General features: G+C 38.0%; 1 protein-coding gene across 39 annotated transcripts in view; it reads left to right on the top strand.

Annotated features, from left to right (window-relative positions):
* Positions 1–15,663, top strand: part of LOC117417766 (neurexin-3) — a 299,691-nt gene that overhangs the window by 176,922 nt on the left and 107,106 nt on the right. For 2 of the 39 annotated variants that reach the window (XM_058991759.1, XM_058991758.1), the window contains exon 1: positions 9,995–10,843. The exons of the other annotated variants lie outside the window; for them this stretch is intronic. In XM_058991759.1, coding sequence (XP_058847742.1) covers positions 10,585–10,843 — 259 coding nt within the window. In that variant the 5' untranslated portion in view covers positions 9,995–10,584. Of the gene's footprint in view, positions 1–9,994; positions 10,844–15,663 lie in introns of those variants that run through there. 39 annotated transcript variants of the gene reach the window in all.

Raw genomic sequence — 15,663 nt, 5'->3', positions numbered from 1 at the left:
TATACTTTAATCAGTGTTGGCAGTTTTGGTTTTACTTGTCCATTTATTATTAAATAGGTTAGTTAGATTTCTTATAAAAAGTTATATTCAGACTCCTATATAATTTATATGCCATTTAAAGGCTCTTTTTATAGGGGTGGGTGTTAAGCACATTGACACTGCAATCACCTTGAGAATATGTACACCGTTTGATAGTAAATTATTTTTGACATGTTTCTGCAATAGATGATCTTGGTCAGCTGTTTATAAGGTATGAATGTTGGATTTTAAACAACTAAGTCAAAAGTGGATGGACACTGGACAGCAATGTTTCAGTGCAATGTGAAAATAATGTTAGGCAGCAACCTATTGCTTTATAACAGAAGCACAGAGACATAGCATATTCATACATATTGTTTGCTTGTTTTTATTTGTGGAAGGGCTTTTTTTATAGTACTGTCTAGTGTCTATTCTGAAAGTTGAAAGTAGACATTCTTCTCCTCCAGTAACATTCAAATGTCATTGCTCCTGCTTTTACAGTTGACATGTGAGAACACGGTGCTTCAACAAAAGATACAGTCTGTTAATTCATCTTTTGAATTATAATTCAAAACACAACAAACAGAGCTAGTTGAACCACCACATGTGTACTGGGGAAGGATCGACTGTGTGTCAATTTCATACACAGGTCATTTTTGATATAATAAATATTTTGTGCCATTTTGACCTTCTTACAAGCAATAGGTGTATTTCATTGCAGGTTGATCCTTCAATTTAAACATTTGCATGTACTGTAGGAGCTGAATTGTTTTTTTATTTCTACTGTACTGTATGCTGTACTATATTATCTGTGTATGCCCTATGTTTGTGAGAGTATAATGTGCAATTCTTGTCTTGGGAGTGCAGCTGGTTTCCTTCAGTTATTTCAGGACTTTCTAGGTAACAAAAATATTAAGTGAGAAAGTATATTTACTGCTGGATTGTTTATTCCTGTTTACAACATTTCTTTACAAAGAAAGTGATATTAACTTTGAGAGCCTGTAGCCTGTACTTGTTTTGAAAGATATTATTGACTTTTTTGTGGATGTTTTTGTGGTGATGTGTGTTTTCTGCACTGAAATTAACATCCTAACTTTTGCTATAAAAGTGCTTGCTCAGTTCCCAAAGTTGAGATTATTTGGTTTTGATTTGATTTAGTCAAGGAGCTTTTAGTTCATTTCTAATTCCATTGTTGAATAGAAAAACATTGTTCAAACTGTAAAAGATCAAAATGCATGAAACCCCTGTCAATGAAACTAGGTTCTCCATTGCAAATCCACTAAATCCAATCAAAAGAGCAGAAGGCAAGTTGTAAAGGTAGAGGGGAACCAATTGTCTGCAATTCTTTCCTTTCAAGGTATTCATTCTGAAATTCTTATATACCTATAACTTCTGTTTCATATTAGGTAGGCACATGTAACATAAATCAACAGTATGTACAGAATAGTATAGAATACGAAATTACCCTGACCATTTCATAAGCAATTATCCAGATATATGTGAAAAGTGGGACATACAGATGTACGGCTGTACAGACAGACAAACCACCCCATATATCCCAATCTAATATGCTCAATAACTTAATTTTAATACCAAGTTTCATGACAATTGGATAGGAGCTTCTTCAGATATATGTAGAAATCTGTGAAGTATTGTATGACATGCATATGTTTGGGCACCAGTACATATCCTTCACAGGGGGTTTCATCCCCAGTGGGGGGGTAATAAGTAATCTTCAAACATAATAGAGATGTTTAGGTAGCTGCAGTGGTTTGTAGGAAAAGGGAGTCTTTCTCAAACAGTAAAGTATTCATAAAATGTATGATACATTGTAGAATTTTATAGTGTCAAAAAGCCTAGTGATAACAATAGAAATGTTATGACATTTCCCTGGATAAAATGTATTATTTCATCCTTGCTAGGAGGCAGAATTCTTATTACATTTTACAGATCTACATAATGTAGAAACTAAGTAAAAAAATCCTCATTATCAGGTTCAAAAATGTGGATTACATAACACACTGAAAACTGTAATGCTGTACTACCTGTGTCTAGAACACATCACCCATAGAACAACAACACTAAGCAATGTCTGGATTTCTTCAGGCTCCAATCAATTTTCAGGAGCTTAGAATTATGGGAAAACATATTGTGATAAACTCAATAACTTTCTAATTATTGACTCAGAGAAACGGCACGCGTACACTTACTCTGATTAAGTGTTCCTTTATTTTTTCTGTACAAGAAGGTGCTCACGCTAGCCTGGGCGGGAACTAGAATCTGTGCAGGACGTGGCTCCCCATGACCCATGACCCCTTCAGCTATTGGAGCTGTACCAGGGATCATGTTACAATAACTCAACTGGAATAAAACGTAACTAAAACCCAGGGGACTAACTATCAATATTCCACATCCCTCCACCTCAGATTAAAACTGGTCTTGTTTTTATCTTACATTCACTTTCAACACTTACGTAGCTAGGAACAACTAAACTAACAGTCCAGTTTCTGTGGAGCTCTACGCACTCTTTGTGAACGGCGCAACTCTGGTGCCGGGGCTAATGTTGGTTCTGGCCCTGGATCTACTGCTGGCTCTGGGTCTACTGGAACCCCCTCTGTTGAAAACTCTAACTGCACTGGGTTAGGGCTGTAGTCATCTCCCAAAGGAACTTGGACATCCTCTGGTCTTTCAGATTGTGGAACGGTCGCTGCCTGATATTTCCTTAGGTGGTCTTGATGACGGCGAATCACTCTCCCATCCGTCAGTTCCACTTGGAATGACACTGGACCCACTTTCTCCAGTATGGTTCCTTGTGTCCACTTATCCTCCACTCCAAACATTCGAACAGAAACAGTATCTCCTACATTCAATAAGCGAACTTTGGCGTGTTGATCATGTTGAAACTTCTGCCTAGCTTGCGCAGCTCTCACTCTCCCTCCCACTGCTGGTCTCAGCACATCAAAACACGATCGTGGTCTACGTCCCATCAGTAATTCTGCCGGCGATGACCCAGTTGTGGTTTGAGGTGTGATTCTGTAATGGAACAAAAACCTGGCCAACTTGGTTTCAATTGTGCCAGTCCTCATTTTCTTTAACCCCTCCTTTACCGTCTGCACGGCTCTTTCGGCTAGCCCATTGGATGCAGGGTGGTAAGGTGATGTTCTGACATGCTTAATGCTATTTTTCTTACAAAACTGCTGGAACTCTTCGCTAGTAAATGCTGTTCCATTATCTGTCACTAGCATCTCGGGCAGCCCATGCGTTGCAAATGTAACCCGCAGTTGACTTATGGTAGCTTGAGAAGTAGCAGAAGACATAACATGAACATCTATCCACTTGGAGTGGGCATCAATAAGGATCAAGAACATCTTCCCCATAAATGGACCTGCATAATCCACATGCAGGCGGGCCCACGGTCTGTCAGGCCACTCCCACGGGTGTAGCGGTGCCGGTGGCGGTGCATGGCGTGTGCTCTGGCAAATGGTACATTCTCTAACCTTTTTCTCCAAGGCTTGGTCCATGCAAGGCCACCACACCATACTTCTTGCTAGGCTCTTCATGCGAGATATGCCCGGGTGTGCTTCATGAAGTTCAGCAATAACTTTCTCCTGGCTTTGCGGAGGTACAATGACTCTGTTTCCCCAAAGTAAACAATTGTCTTGGATACTTAACTCCTCCTTCCTTCTAAAATACGGCCTCAGATCTTCCATCTCGGCTTCTGCTGGCCATCCACTTCTCACGTATGTCAGGACTCGCGACAATATAGGGTCTCTTCTGGTTCCTGACTGTATTTGCCCTAGGTTGACAGGGAAAGTGGAGAGGTTTTCCAGTAACAAAACCACATCCCCTGGTGTTTGCACATGTGAGGGTGTATCCTTCAGTGGCAAACGACTCAGTCCATCAGCATTACTGTGTGTCTCTCCACTCTTGTAGCGTATCTCATACTCATAACCAGCAAGCAATAACGCCCACCGTTGAATTCTCCCTGAAGCCATCGGTGGAATCAACTTGCTCTCGCTGAAAAGGCTCATCAAGGGCTTGTGGTCCGAGCAAATAGTGAAGTGGTGTCCATACAGGTACTGATGGAACTTTTTTACCCCAAACACAATGGCGAGGGCTTCTTTATCCAGCTGAGAATAGTTTTTTTCAGCTGGAGCCAAAGTGCGGGATGCAAAACTTATTGGTCTTTCACTTCCATCAGGCAGGGTGTGCGATAACACTGCTCCCACTCCATAGGGTGATGCATCGCATGCCAGGAGCAATGGTTTCTTGGAGTCGAAATGTACTAACAATTGTGATGTTAGCAAAAGCTTCTTTGCTGACTGGAAAGCTTTCTCCTGCTGTGGTTTCCAACACCATGGCACCTTCTTCTGTAGTAGATGATGCAATGGTGCCAACAGCGTTGATAAATTTGGCAGAAAACGATGGTAATAGTTTACCATCCCTAAAAATGACTTCAACTCTGTGGTATTCTTGGGCGTCGGAGCTTCCGCTATTGCCCGGACCTTCTCCTCTGCTGGGTGTATGCCCTCTGCGTCAATCTTGTGACCTAAATACTGCACCTCTGGCGCTAGGAAAATGCACTTTTGTTTTTTTAGTCTCAATCCTGCATCAGCAAGCCGCTTCAAAACTTCTTCCAAAACTTGCATGTGTTTTGACGGGTCAGGACCTGTTATGAGGATGTCATCCAGATACACGAGAACGTGGGGCAAACCTGCTAGCAGGCTTTCCAGGGTGCGTTGGAAAATACCTGGAGCTGATGACACCCCAAAAGGCAACCTGGTGTAGCGGAACAACCCCTTGTGCGTGTTGATGGTCAAAACTTCCTTAGAACTGTCCTCCAGGAGCAGCTGCTGGTAGGCATGGCTCAGGTCCAGCTTTGTAAAGGCTTGCCCCCCTGTAATGTTGGAGAATAAATCTTCCACTCGCGGAATTGGATAAGCATCCAGTCTGGAGGCCTGGTTCACTGTCAGTTTATAATCGCCACAAATACGTATTGACCCATCTGGCTTCATAATTGGCACAATAGGAGCAGCCCACTTCGAAAACTGAACAGGTTCAATGATGCCTGCCTTTTGCAATCTCTGCAGTTCAGCACTGACTTTTTCTTTTAATGCATACGGTACTGTACGGGCTTTGAAGAATCTGGGCTTAACGTTTCCGTCCACTTCAATGACAGCCTTAGTTCCTCTCAAAGTTCCCAGTTCATCCCGAAACACAACTGCATATCTGTTTAAAATGTCTTGCACACTAGTAGTTCCCATATGATACAAGTTAGACCAATCCAGCTTGAGCTTCTTCAGCCAGTTCCGTCCTAGCAAACTAGGTCCATTACCAAACACTATCAGTATTGGTAGCGTGCATGATTGCTGGTTATACTGTACTTCCACTGCAATGATGCCTATGACTTTAATTTCTTCTCCTGTATACGTGCGCAGCTTGATGGCAGACTTACTGAGTGGGGGTAACTGTTTGCCATGCCACGTGCCTCTGTACGTGCTCTCACTGATAACTGTGAATGACGCCCCTGTATCAACTTCCATTTGCAATTCTTCCCCTTGCGCCTTCACAGTCACATAAATAGGCTCTACTTTCTCTGTTTTTGCTTGGTGCATACTGTAAACAACTTCAGGTTCGTCTTCATCTACCTCCCCTTCTAAGCTATGCGTAGCTTTAGGCATCTTGGGTTGCCAGCCCCCTCTGTGTTGGCGTGGCTGATTTTTACTGCGACACACTTTTGCAATGTGGCCCTTCTTATTGCAGTTATGGCAAACAGCGTCCTTGAATCTACAGTCTCTTGCAACATGTGGCTGTCCACAGCGGTAACACATATTTTTCCCTTCACCCTGTCTGCAGTCTATCGCAGGAGAACCAACTGCAATCGCCTTGTGAATCACAGGTGGTGTTGAGGCGGTCGGTTTAAGATCGTGAGCTTGTTGCGCAGCAGCCTCCATGGCTTGAGCAATCTCCACAGCCTTCTTAAAATCCAACGCGGTTTCCGATAACAAACGGCGCTGAATGCGGTCATCTTGCAAGCCGCATACCAACCTGTCACGCAGCATCCTATCCAGCATCTCCCCGAAAACACAATGTTCAGACAACCGTCTCAATTCGGCTACATAAGTTGCCACAGATTCCCCTGGCTGCCGAAACCTATTGTGAAATTTAAAAGTCTGCACAATCTCTGACGGTTTAGGGTTTTTATGCTGTTTAACAATTAAGCACAGTTCAGCAAAACTCTTATCAGTAGGTTTCAATGGCGATACCAAATTCCTGATGAGACTGTATGTTTTCGAACCGCAAACACTTAGAAATATGGAGCGTTGTTTACCTCCATCAGTAATATCATTTGCTGCGAAGTAGTGTCCAAGCCGTTCCACATACTCCGTCCAGTCAGTGCTCTCATCAAACTCTCCAATGCTTCCAAAAGTCGCCATTGCCGTCCGAAGTGTAGCCTGCTTCTAGATGTTTTTTTTGTTTTTTGTTTTTTTTTGTTTTTTGTTTTTAATTTTTTTTTTTTTTTTTTTTTTTTTACTCCTCGTCGCCAAATGTGATAAACTCAATAACTTTCTAATTATTGACTCAGAGAAACGGCACGCGTACACTTACTCTGATTAAGTGTTCCTTTATTTTTTCTGTACAAGAAGGTGCTCACGCTAGCCTGGGCGGGAACTAGAATCTGTGCAGGACGTGGCTCCCCATGACCCATGACCCCTTCAGCTATTGGAGCTGTACCAGGGATCATGTTACAATAACTCAACTGGAATAAAACGTAACTAAAACCCAGGGGACTAACTATCAATATTCCACACATATGATACCACAAGTAAAGAAAGTTTGTGAGTAAAGAAAATAAATATTTGCTTTTCAGTGTTTTCTAATGGTGTTTATAGCTCCATAATTCTAACTTTAGTTTATGCTAGCCAGCATTTTAGGTCAGTCAATAGAATTTGTAGAGTAGCCTTGAAATTAGAAAACGGTTGGTGTATAGTACAGGAGAGAGAATAAAGATACATTTTCTCCTTTTATGTCCAGCTGCTTTTGGGCTGCAGCACGGAGAAACAGACCACCCATTCTGGTGAAGTAATCGCTTGTAAAGATTTGTTCATTATTTGGGTTATTGATTTTCTCTCCAGTTGCGCAGCTAGCACTTTCTAACATTGACTAGATTTGTACGTGTATCATTGCTGCCATTGTTATATAATCTATACTGAACTCTGATATGAGTGTACCGGTATTTTCAAACACTCACCAGGCATCTGTCAGTGGCAGCAACATAACAATACACATTATCTTATTTATTGTTAAAATATTGCTTGTGTGTTTTCACAGTAATGCAATTTCAATTAGCAACACATGTTATGGCTTTGCAATCAGGAAAATACCTGTAGAACATGACGTGAGCTTTATCGTATAACTGATAGTGTTATGAGTGGTTAAATAGTCTGCATCTGTGTCAATGAGAAGTCTGCTTTCTCTGCAAAAAAGCCATTGCTGCTGTTTTAATAGAATTTAACACAACTCTACAACTCAGAACATACAAATGTCTCTCCTGGCAGTCTGATTAGTACACTATATTGTTCTCAATCGCCCAGTTTGAGAACCCCTTTTGTAAGCAATACTAGAATAAACTACTTTCTAAAAATACAAATCTCTTGTGTAGGAAACATCTATGGATATGTCAAGAAACACATTTTTTGTATTTAGTTAGTTGACTTGGTTCTTTGATCATGCAAACTGTGGCTATAAAAATAGGCATTGCCAAAACCATTAAGAATGTGCAACATACAGTTAAAGGATGTTGCTTTTGGACATATTGAATTCTGTAAGCATATCAAGACTATCGCCTGGGGCTATGTAATACCAAGGCAAACCCGACAGAAATAAAACGCTGACATGCATAACACATAACCACTTACAACCATTGTTATTTTTTATTTCACATTTTTATTAAGGTCTCAGTCCCTCCTACTGTAGCCACAGTTCGGTCATTATTATTATTATTATTATTATTATTATTATTATTATTATTATGTATGCAGTAAAGCATCAGCGAGTGACTCACCAAAGATAATCCAACTGCTGTTCCAGGTATTACAAGAATTCACCAATAACATAATTTATAACCAGCATAACTCATATAGTCTGGCTTTTTTATTCTGTTTAACTAAGTACCGTATTGTAGTGCAAGAAGTAAATGGTTGTTTTGCAATGGCTTTGCAGTGCATTATGGCACTGTGCTAAGTTTGCAATTACTTCTGAGGCACAGTGATAGATGGCCAGTTATTGATAGGGCACTTAGTGCCTGAGATCAAGACATGAGCTGCTTTGAAGCGTTGTGCGTGTGTACTGTTTGATTTAGAGAAGCAGGGCCCAAAAGCCACACTGGTCTAAAGGGGAAATATAATATCCACCTCACTTGTTAGACTCTTACTCCATGTTCAGTCTCAGTAAATCTGCCTTGCACTTGTAATTAACCATTCAATCACGATTTTGTTAACTAGCTTTGTTCCTTGCACCTATTTTAATTACTTGGGAAAATATAAGGGTGATATTGTCTTGCATAGTCATTTTTAAATATTTCTAAATACTCTGAACAACAGCAAAATTAATCATTTATTTTTTTTCTTAAAGGTATATATGCATAAAATATAATCACAATGTAGGCTTGACAATGAAAAAATGTGTGGTTTATCTTGATTTATTTCATTACCTAATAAAGCAGTTGAACAAAAAGGACTGGTGTAAAACGTAATCCATTGGACCATGCCAGTGACAGCTTTGAAACTAGACTGTTGATAATAGTGCTCTGTAATAGCCACCCTTGGGATTTACAGAAATTGGTCTCCAGGTTTCATTAATTTACAAGTAAAATAATGAAGCCTGAATGAAGTGTTCCAAGTAAACAGGTGCTTGAAATAAAGACACTTTCTACAATTTGGTTTGCTTTCATTTTTAAATTATGGGCAAACTGTGGTTATAAATGGAAAAGCTTAGCCCTTAGATAGAATGTATTGGATACATTAAAGTCTCATTCCATGATGATAATATTCTCGCTGTCTGTAAGCCTGACTCTGCGGTTTTAATTAACATCAACAAAAAGACTTCAAAAGTACAGAGTTGGGAATCTAAACAGACATACTGTACTTCCACCAGTGTTCCGCTTCACTTGTAATCATTCAGTGACAATGGAGGCTTATATACTGATATTGATATTTCACAGAGAATACCTTGCGGGAACCTGCAGGCCATTTTGTAAATGGTTTTAAAAAATATTGGGATCTATTTGCTTAAGAAATAACACTGAAGAAATAACATGTAGAAATAGTAATCTGTATCTTTCATCTGAAACCCATTTGCCTATAATTTATCATACATGTCTGTGTACTTTGTGCATTAACACATTTAATATGTTATGATTTCACAAGTATATTTAGAGTTATATGTATTTCACAGGCATTTCTTTATATATATATATATATATATATATATATATATATATATATATATATATATATATATATATATATATATTGCTATTTTTTCTGTTTGTTAATTTATGTACTTTAAACATTTCAGAGTTAAGGATTTCTATTTTAAGATTTCAAATTGTTTTAAATTCCAAAATGTATACAGCACGCTTTTTTTTTTCTAATTGGATTTTGAAGAAACAGTAGCTCACAAAGCAGGAAGGATGAAAAGATTTTCTATTAAAATATTCCCTTGTCAGTTCTATTTTGCCGCTGCCAGGATATTATAGGTATAAAAATGTTATTGTCAAAGCATGAACTGACTGCCTGGAAAGAGAGTCAGAGCTTTCAGTCCTGCCTTTGGCCCCTCCCCTTGAATAAAAGCAGCCTGTCCCTCTGCAGTGCATTTCAGCCTCACTGATTTGCTCTTCAGACTATGCACATTTGCATAGACTGGCCCATTTGTGATTTTTGTAGCTTCCCATCCCCTTTACTTAGTTTCACCTGGGATTCAGAGTTCCAACCTCTCTGCGTGCCTGAGCTTTTGGTGCCTTGTGGTTCTTGTGGAGCATTACAGAGACAGTGACAATCCAGAGTTTGCAGGGTTAATGAGCCAGGCTGATTGCTGCTTAGATCTCAGGAAAGAAAAAGGCAGAATCCTTTACTCTGCATTGCAACACTTGGGGAGAGCAACAACCAAAGTGTAGGGACCTCTCTGGGCTTTTATTTATTTTTCTGATGTTGTTGGGAAAGCACATTGGTCTCGGCAGGAGCAGGAACAACATTTTAGGTCACAATCCTCTTACAGCTGAGTAACTCTCGTCTCATCAGGGCTTGTGAGTGATAACGAGCCTGTGGTTTTGGCATGTGCAGCTGTAATAGTTACACTCTGGGGTGCCACATCAAAGAGCCAGCCTCATTATTTGCTTAAGAGAAAACAAAATCTTGGTTGTGGAGATAATAACCCAGACGACACTGGTCAGGTTCTGGTTACAAAGGGGTGGACGTGCTACTATGGGTTTTTCACCATCATGAACCTTGTCTCTCAGTTGGAAATTACTGAGCTGAGTGCCTGTAGGTTTACTGGGGTCTGATCATGCACCTGAGCAGCATCGTGCCAACTGGCTTTTGGAATAAAAGCCACCCGTTCTACTGTAGTTGGACATCTTGGATCTGGTCACTGACTTTGGGATGTATTGTCTGCTCAGCGTGGAGTTCTACGGACTCAGCTTCCTCTACTTCTGCTTCTTCCTCCTCTTCATATTCACATCATGAACATCACTTTCATGGCAGCAGGCATCACTCGGTGCCAATCGCTATTTATCGCTCCCCTGCCTCCCTCCGAGGTGGCCACGGTGGGTTTCCTTTTTTTTATTATTAATTATCCATCTTGTTTATCCGCGTCTTTCTGACACTCACTGTGATATTTTAGAGCGTACTGGCATAACATTTCAGCAGGACATGTTGGGTCAGACATTGAGCAAAGCACTAGCACTAATAACAGCTAATTGTAAAGTGACTTCTTCAAGGCCATGAGGTGCATTAACTGACTGGGGTTAGTACGTCTTTTAGAATATGAAAGCTGTTTGTGTTGTTCCACACTAGTGCGATGGGAGTTGATTCAGACATGGATATTGTGAGAATGCAATATTCTTATCTTTAACAGTATCATTACTAGTAGTTCAATTACTGGAGATAAATAGCATTGCCTTTGGTTCCACCCGAGACCAATTATTAGGTATAGCAGGTTTACATTTAATACTATCAGTGCTACAGCAGTATAGAATGACTATAAACATTTTGAAGCATAGATATTTTCCAAGGTGTTTGAAGGGCTTGTGATTTTTTTTATTATTAATTTTCATGCATATGTTCTAGTTATACAAGGGTTAAATCAGTAAGATTAAGAAGGTCTTCAGAAGCCTTATTATAATTACAGTACCAGAAATCCGAGAGGAGACACTTATAAAAAATCACAGCTCATACAGTATATAACTGCCCATGTCTTGGAAAAAACTGGGTAAGGCTTTTTAGTTTGTTGAACTAAGGCTTTTTAATCCTTGGTTATACTATATTTTCCCTTTATTTCCTTTTTACCGAAAACATTGAATGTATTATAAGATTTTTTATTCTGGTATATATTTTAATGGAATTATACAGACTATTAAACCTCTTTTCTTTGCATTACCAGTAACCTCTAATCTCTTCTTACTAAAATTCTTCCACAACAGGCTGCACTTTTACTAGCTATATTTTAATTATATATTCTGCCAAGAACTTGGATAAAATTGAGGCTATTTCTGCCATACCAATACATTTGCTTGTACCATTCTGCAACTAGAGCATGTTTTGCAATGCTTTGATGCATTTGTATATCGCTCATTAGAATAAGAGTTTACTTTTTTAAAAAATAAATATTTATTACCTTGGAGAATTTATGATTAATTTCTAAATTTGAAATGCTTTTATGTATTAAGAAGGATATTTGTGTTTTTAACCCTGCAGGTGCTGGGAAGAATTTAGAACATATGCTAATGTTTAGAATCTAACCACAAAAAAAAGAAACCAATAAATAAACAAGAGAACAAATTGAGAACATCAAACCCCATGCTATTTAGATACATTTTAATTAAATAATTGTAAAATAATTTAAGCTATAATGAATAAAGCAACACATCATGCCATTTTTATCTAGCATCTAGAAATCGTAAAATATAATTGCCATTCTTTAAAATGTTTAACTGAAATGAACTTATTTGTTGAATTGCATACAACCCTTTTTGATGGATAAATATGTCCTTTTGTTTAAATTGCATGTGCTATATGGATACCACTGTTATCTTGTTTTGTATTTAGCTTTAAAAACATTAAAGTGGAACTGTTGTTATGCACACAATAATGACGGCTAGTGTACTGTTACTGTGTGTATTTAACTCTGATAATACTCCAAATATTATCTAAAACAAAATAACAGGAATACATGTGGCTAAAATGTGAGATTAAAATTGGAAATTTGTAGAGGAGACAGATTGCAGACGATTACTGTAGTTCTTGTGGCAAACTGACTTTCATACCACCCAGCTTTCAAAAACCCAGTATTCAATCACTCTAACTCAACTGAAACATGAATTTCTACTCAAAGTAAAAGTTAATTAAATGAAAGTATAAGTTTATCATTGAAGATAACTGAATGGTGTGAGGGAATAGGTTAACAAGCACACACTCCATTATTTTATTGCACTTGTGAAATTTTACTGCACTTGTGTACTTTCGCCATTAGAGAGGATGTTCAATTCATCTTAGGCACTTCATCATTATAGATTTAGTAATTCCAATCCTTTTTCATGAGCCTACCATTAGGTCTTCAACAGCTGTCTTCATTCAATCAAATTATTTTATGAGTACTTCAGAGCTTAGTTGTTCTGAAGGCTTTATCAAGTCTACAAAAAAAAAAAAAAAATAAATAAAACACATGAAATTAAGTAACACCCTGCCATTAAGTAATTGTGTGTTCATGGTGCTGACAAAAAAAAATGAAGCTGAGATGAGTGACAGATATTTTTGCAACCAAAATTAGCTCTTTTACAGGAAATACCAAGTGGTTAATATTGGTATTGTAGTCAATGGTAATGTATGCAAAGAGATTAAAACTGAAGGAATTATGTTGATAGTCTATAACTTTAAAGACTAGTATAGATTGAATCATTCCCTAGCAAATCTGCATTCATTTATTCTGTGAGAATAGCTCTGTGTTACTAAATCTGAAAAGAAATGACTGATATACTGTAAAAGGATGTAGGCAACCTTAATGAGCCTTATTTGGATATTCTCATGCAGTGCACATATGTATTCCGCCTTTATGTTTTGCCATTTTAAGATTTGTAAAGAACATCTTTAGCTGCACATACATATGGATCTTAATCATTTAACTCGCTCCTCCTTTTTCCTATTCTATGTCTTGTAATTTGTTGGATGTGTTTAATCATTGTAACTATGCTTTACAATACTGTATGTTGATATTTGGTTAATGCTCACATATGGATTTGTTTTAGACCTAATTTGACGTGGCAGTACGTGTTCATGAACTGTGCATTATAGAAAAGTTGCATTTGTAACTATTTAGGTATTACAATTCAATTACTTCAACGTATTGAAAAACGACGCTTTCCACACTTAGTTTTAAATCCTGAACCTGACATGGAGACACAAGGCTATGAATAGGAGTAGTATTTCCATAATATGATGTTAAAATAGTGGCCGTTAGTTATTTTAAAATACCGGTACCGATAATTGCAAAGTAATTAACCATCTGTTTATATTGTTCTGAGACTGTAGGCATATAACTGTTGAACTGATTTACATGTTTTTTTCCTATTCTTTTCCACCAAAATGTCTGCTGTATCACCAACATCAAAGTGTTTTGGCAGTTAGGCTGGTTTAATGTTTTCCATAAAAAGAAGCTTTAAACCCGTTGTGATTTAAAGCCTAGGGAATGGCCTCATGTTTCAAACGCTTTGGCTCCCTGTTAATAAGCTGGTTTAGGTATTGTCAGTGCTGAGATAAAAAGATTCTATGCTCTGGTGAACAAAGCCATGAAAAGTATATGCTAGAATTGGAAGATAACAGCACAGGTCATTTCTGGTTCTCTGCAAATAGTGCAGAAAAGAAAAAAAAATATCTAGATGTCCTTCCTTTTTTTCCCCACCCCATTTCATTTTTCTTGAGGCTAAAAGAAAGTATTTCAAAATTTCCTTGGTTTAAACAATGTTGAAGTCAGGTAGTCTGATAGATAAATATTTTAATTTTAAGTTTTACATGTTGTTATGGATAGATCTAAAACAAGCATGCGTTTTTAAGTTTAATCAATGCTGCTTGAGAATGGTTTTTAAAACCATGTCTTCTTAACTTTATACACCAAATAATTAGCTTTGCAACAATAACAAGTGTAGTGAGCCAATACTGGTGAATGAACAGAAAAATCCATACATTTCCATTCAGTAATAAAGAATGAAATGCATAGAGAATAAACTACAGAGCTATATTGGTATTCAAATTACTGTAGGGCCCAACAGCACCTATTTGTATATGTTTTCTTGTTTGTTTGTTTCTATGAAAGCTTGTAAAGCTTATCATTTTTAACACATTGTTGGATCGCTCTGAACATGTATATACAGATTTACAATAACAGACAACCCCCCTTCTGTGTATAGTGTGCATGACTGAGCTGAGCTGTCTTGGATAACGTTCCTTGTATAATACTACCCCATTAAAAAGAACATAGTATAGAACACTACGCACCTCGTATATCATGTGCAACCTGTATAGAATGCACAGCAGTGAGTGAGACTTTTGTAAAAGGTTGCACATTATTTTCTGAAAACTATGGTACTGAAAAATTCCTTTCAAGTAGGTACAGACAGATAATTGCTGATACTGGGTGAAGAAATTAATTCTTCTACAATAAATTAGATCACCACTCATTCCCTAGCAAAACTGACACCATCTCAAATGAGTTTGACCCATCGTTGGGAAGCAAAAAGATTACACAGCCAGGTCTACCACGGCAAAGTGACAGCGTCAGGCCTAATCTCAACTAATTCCAGATGAGTCTGGAGAGTGGGGACAGTAATGTTGGGTAGTATTCAGGGCATGTCCTGCCAAATACCTTACCAGTGAAGGTTATTTATTTTCTTTAATCTTTTTACTAATTCTGAAAGATATTCTGAAGAATATTTTTTTGTTGGGGTTGCTACAATGTAAGTGGAACTTGCAAATCATTATTCAACCTTATTTAATACGCATTGCTTCTAAATGTGAAATGCTGTAGGGTAGCCTGGTTTTACACAAATTATTTCGAAATTAATAAGCAATTTTTAACAGCGAATATCTCCAATGGAATTTCTCATTTGAAGAAATGCCAAGTTATACCAGCTTGTCCTGTGGTTGATGTTATTTTAGATTGCTTGAACTGCAGCAGTATAGTTTTCTGTGTGTTCACAACAGTGTTTTATCTCAAGTGCTGGCTTCTCCCTTTCATGCACCTTACAGAATACGGTATCCTCTGCCAAGCTTCTTTGAAGATATATGAGAACTTACCTACTGTATTTTGATCCTAATTTTCTTTATTTTCCAAAAGGTCTGTTTAGGATGTGTTTTTGTTATTTGACAAATCCAC

Source organism: Acipenser ruthenus, chromosome 18 (genome assembly GCF_902713425.1).
Source record: "Acipenser ruthenus chromosome 18, fAciRut3.2 maternal haplotype, whole genome shotgun sequence".
NCBI classification, from domain to species: Eukaryota; Metazoa; Chordata; class Actinopteri; order Acipenseriformes; family Acipenseridae; genus Acipenser; species Acipenser ruthenus.
The sequence above is the reverse complement of the archived record's forward strand: the minus strand, read 5'-3'. Positions and strand labels throughout refer to the sequence as shown.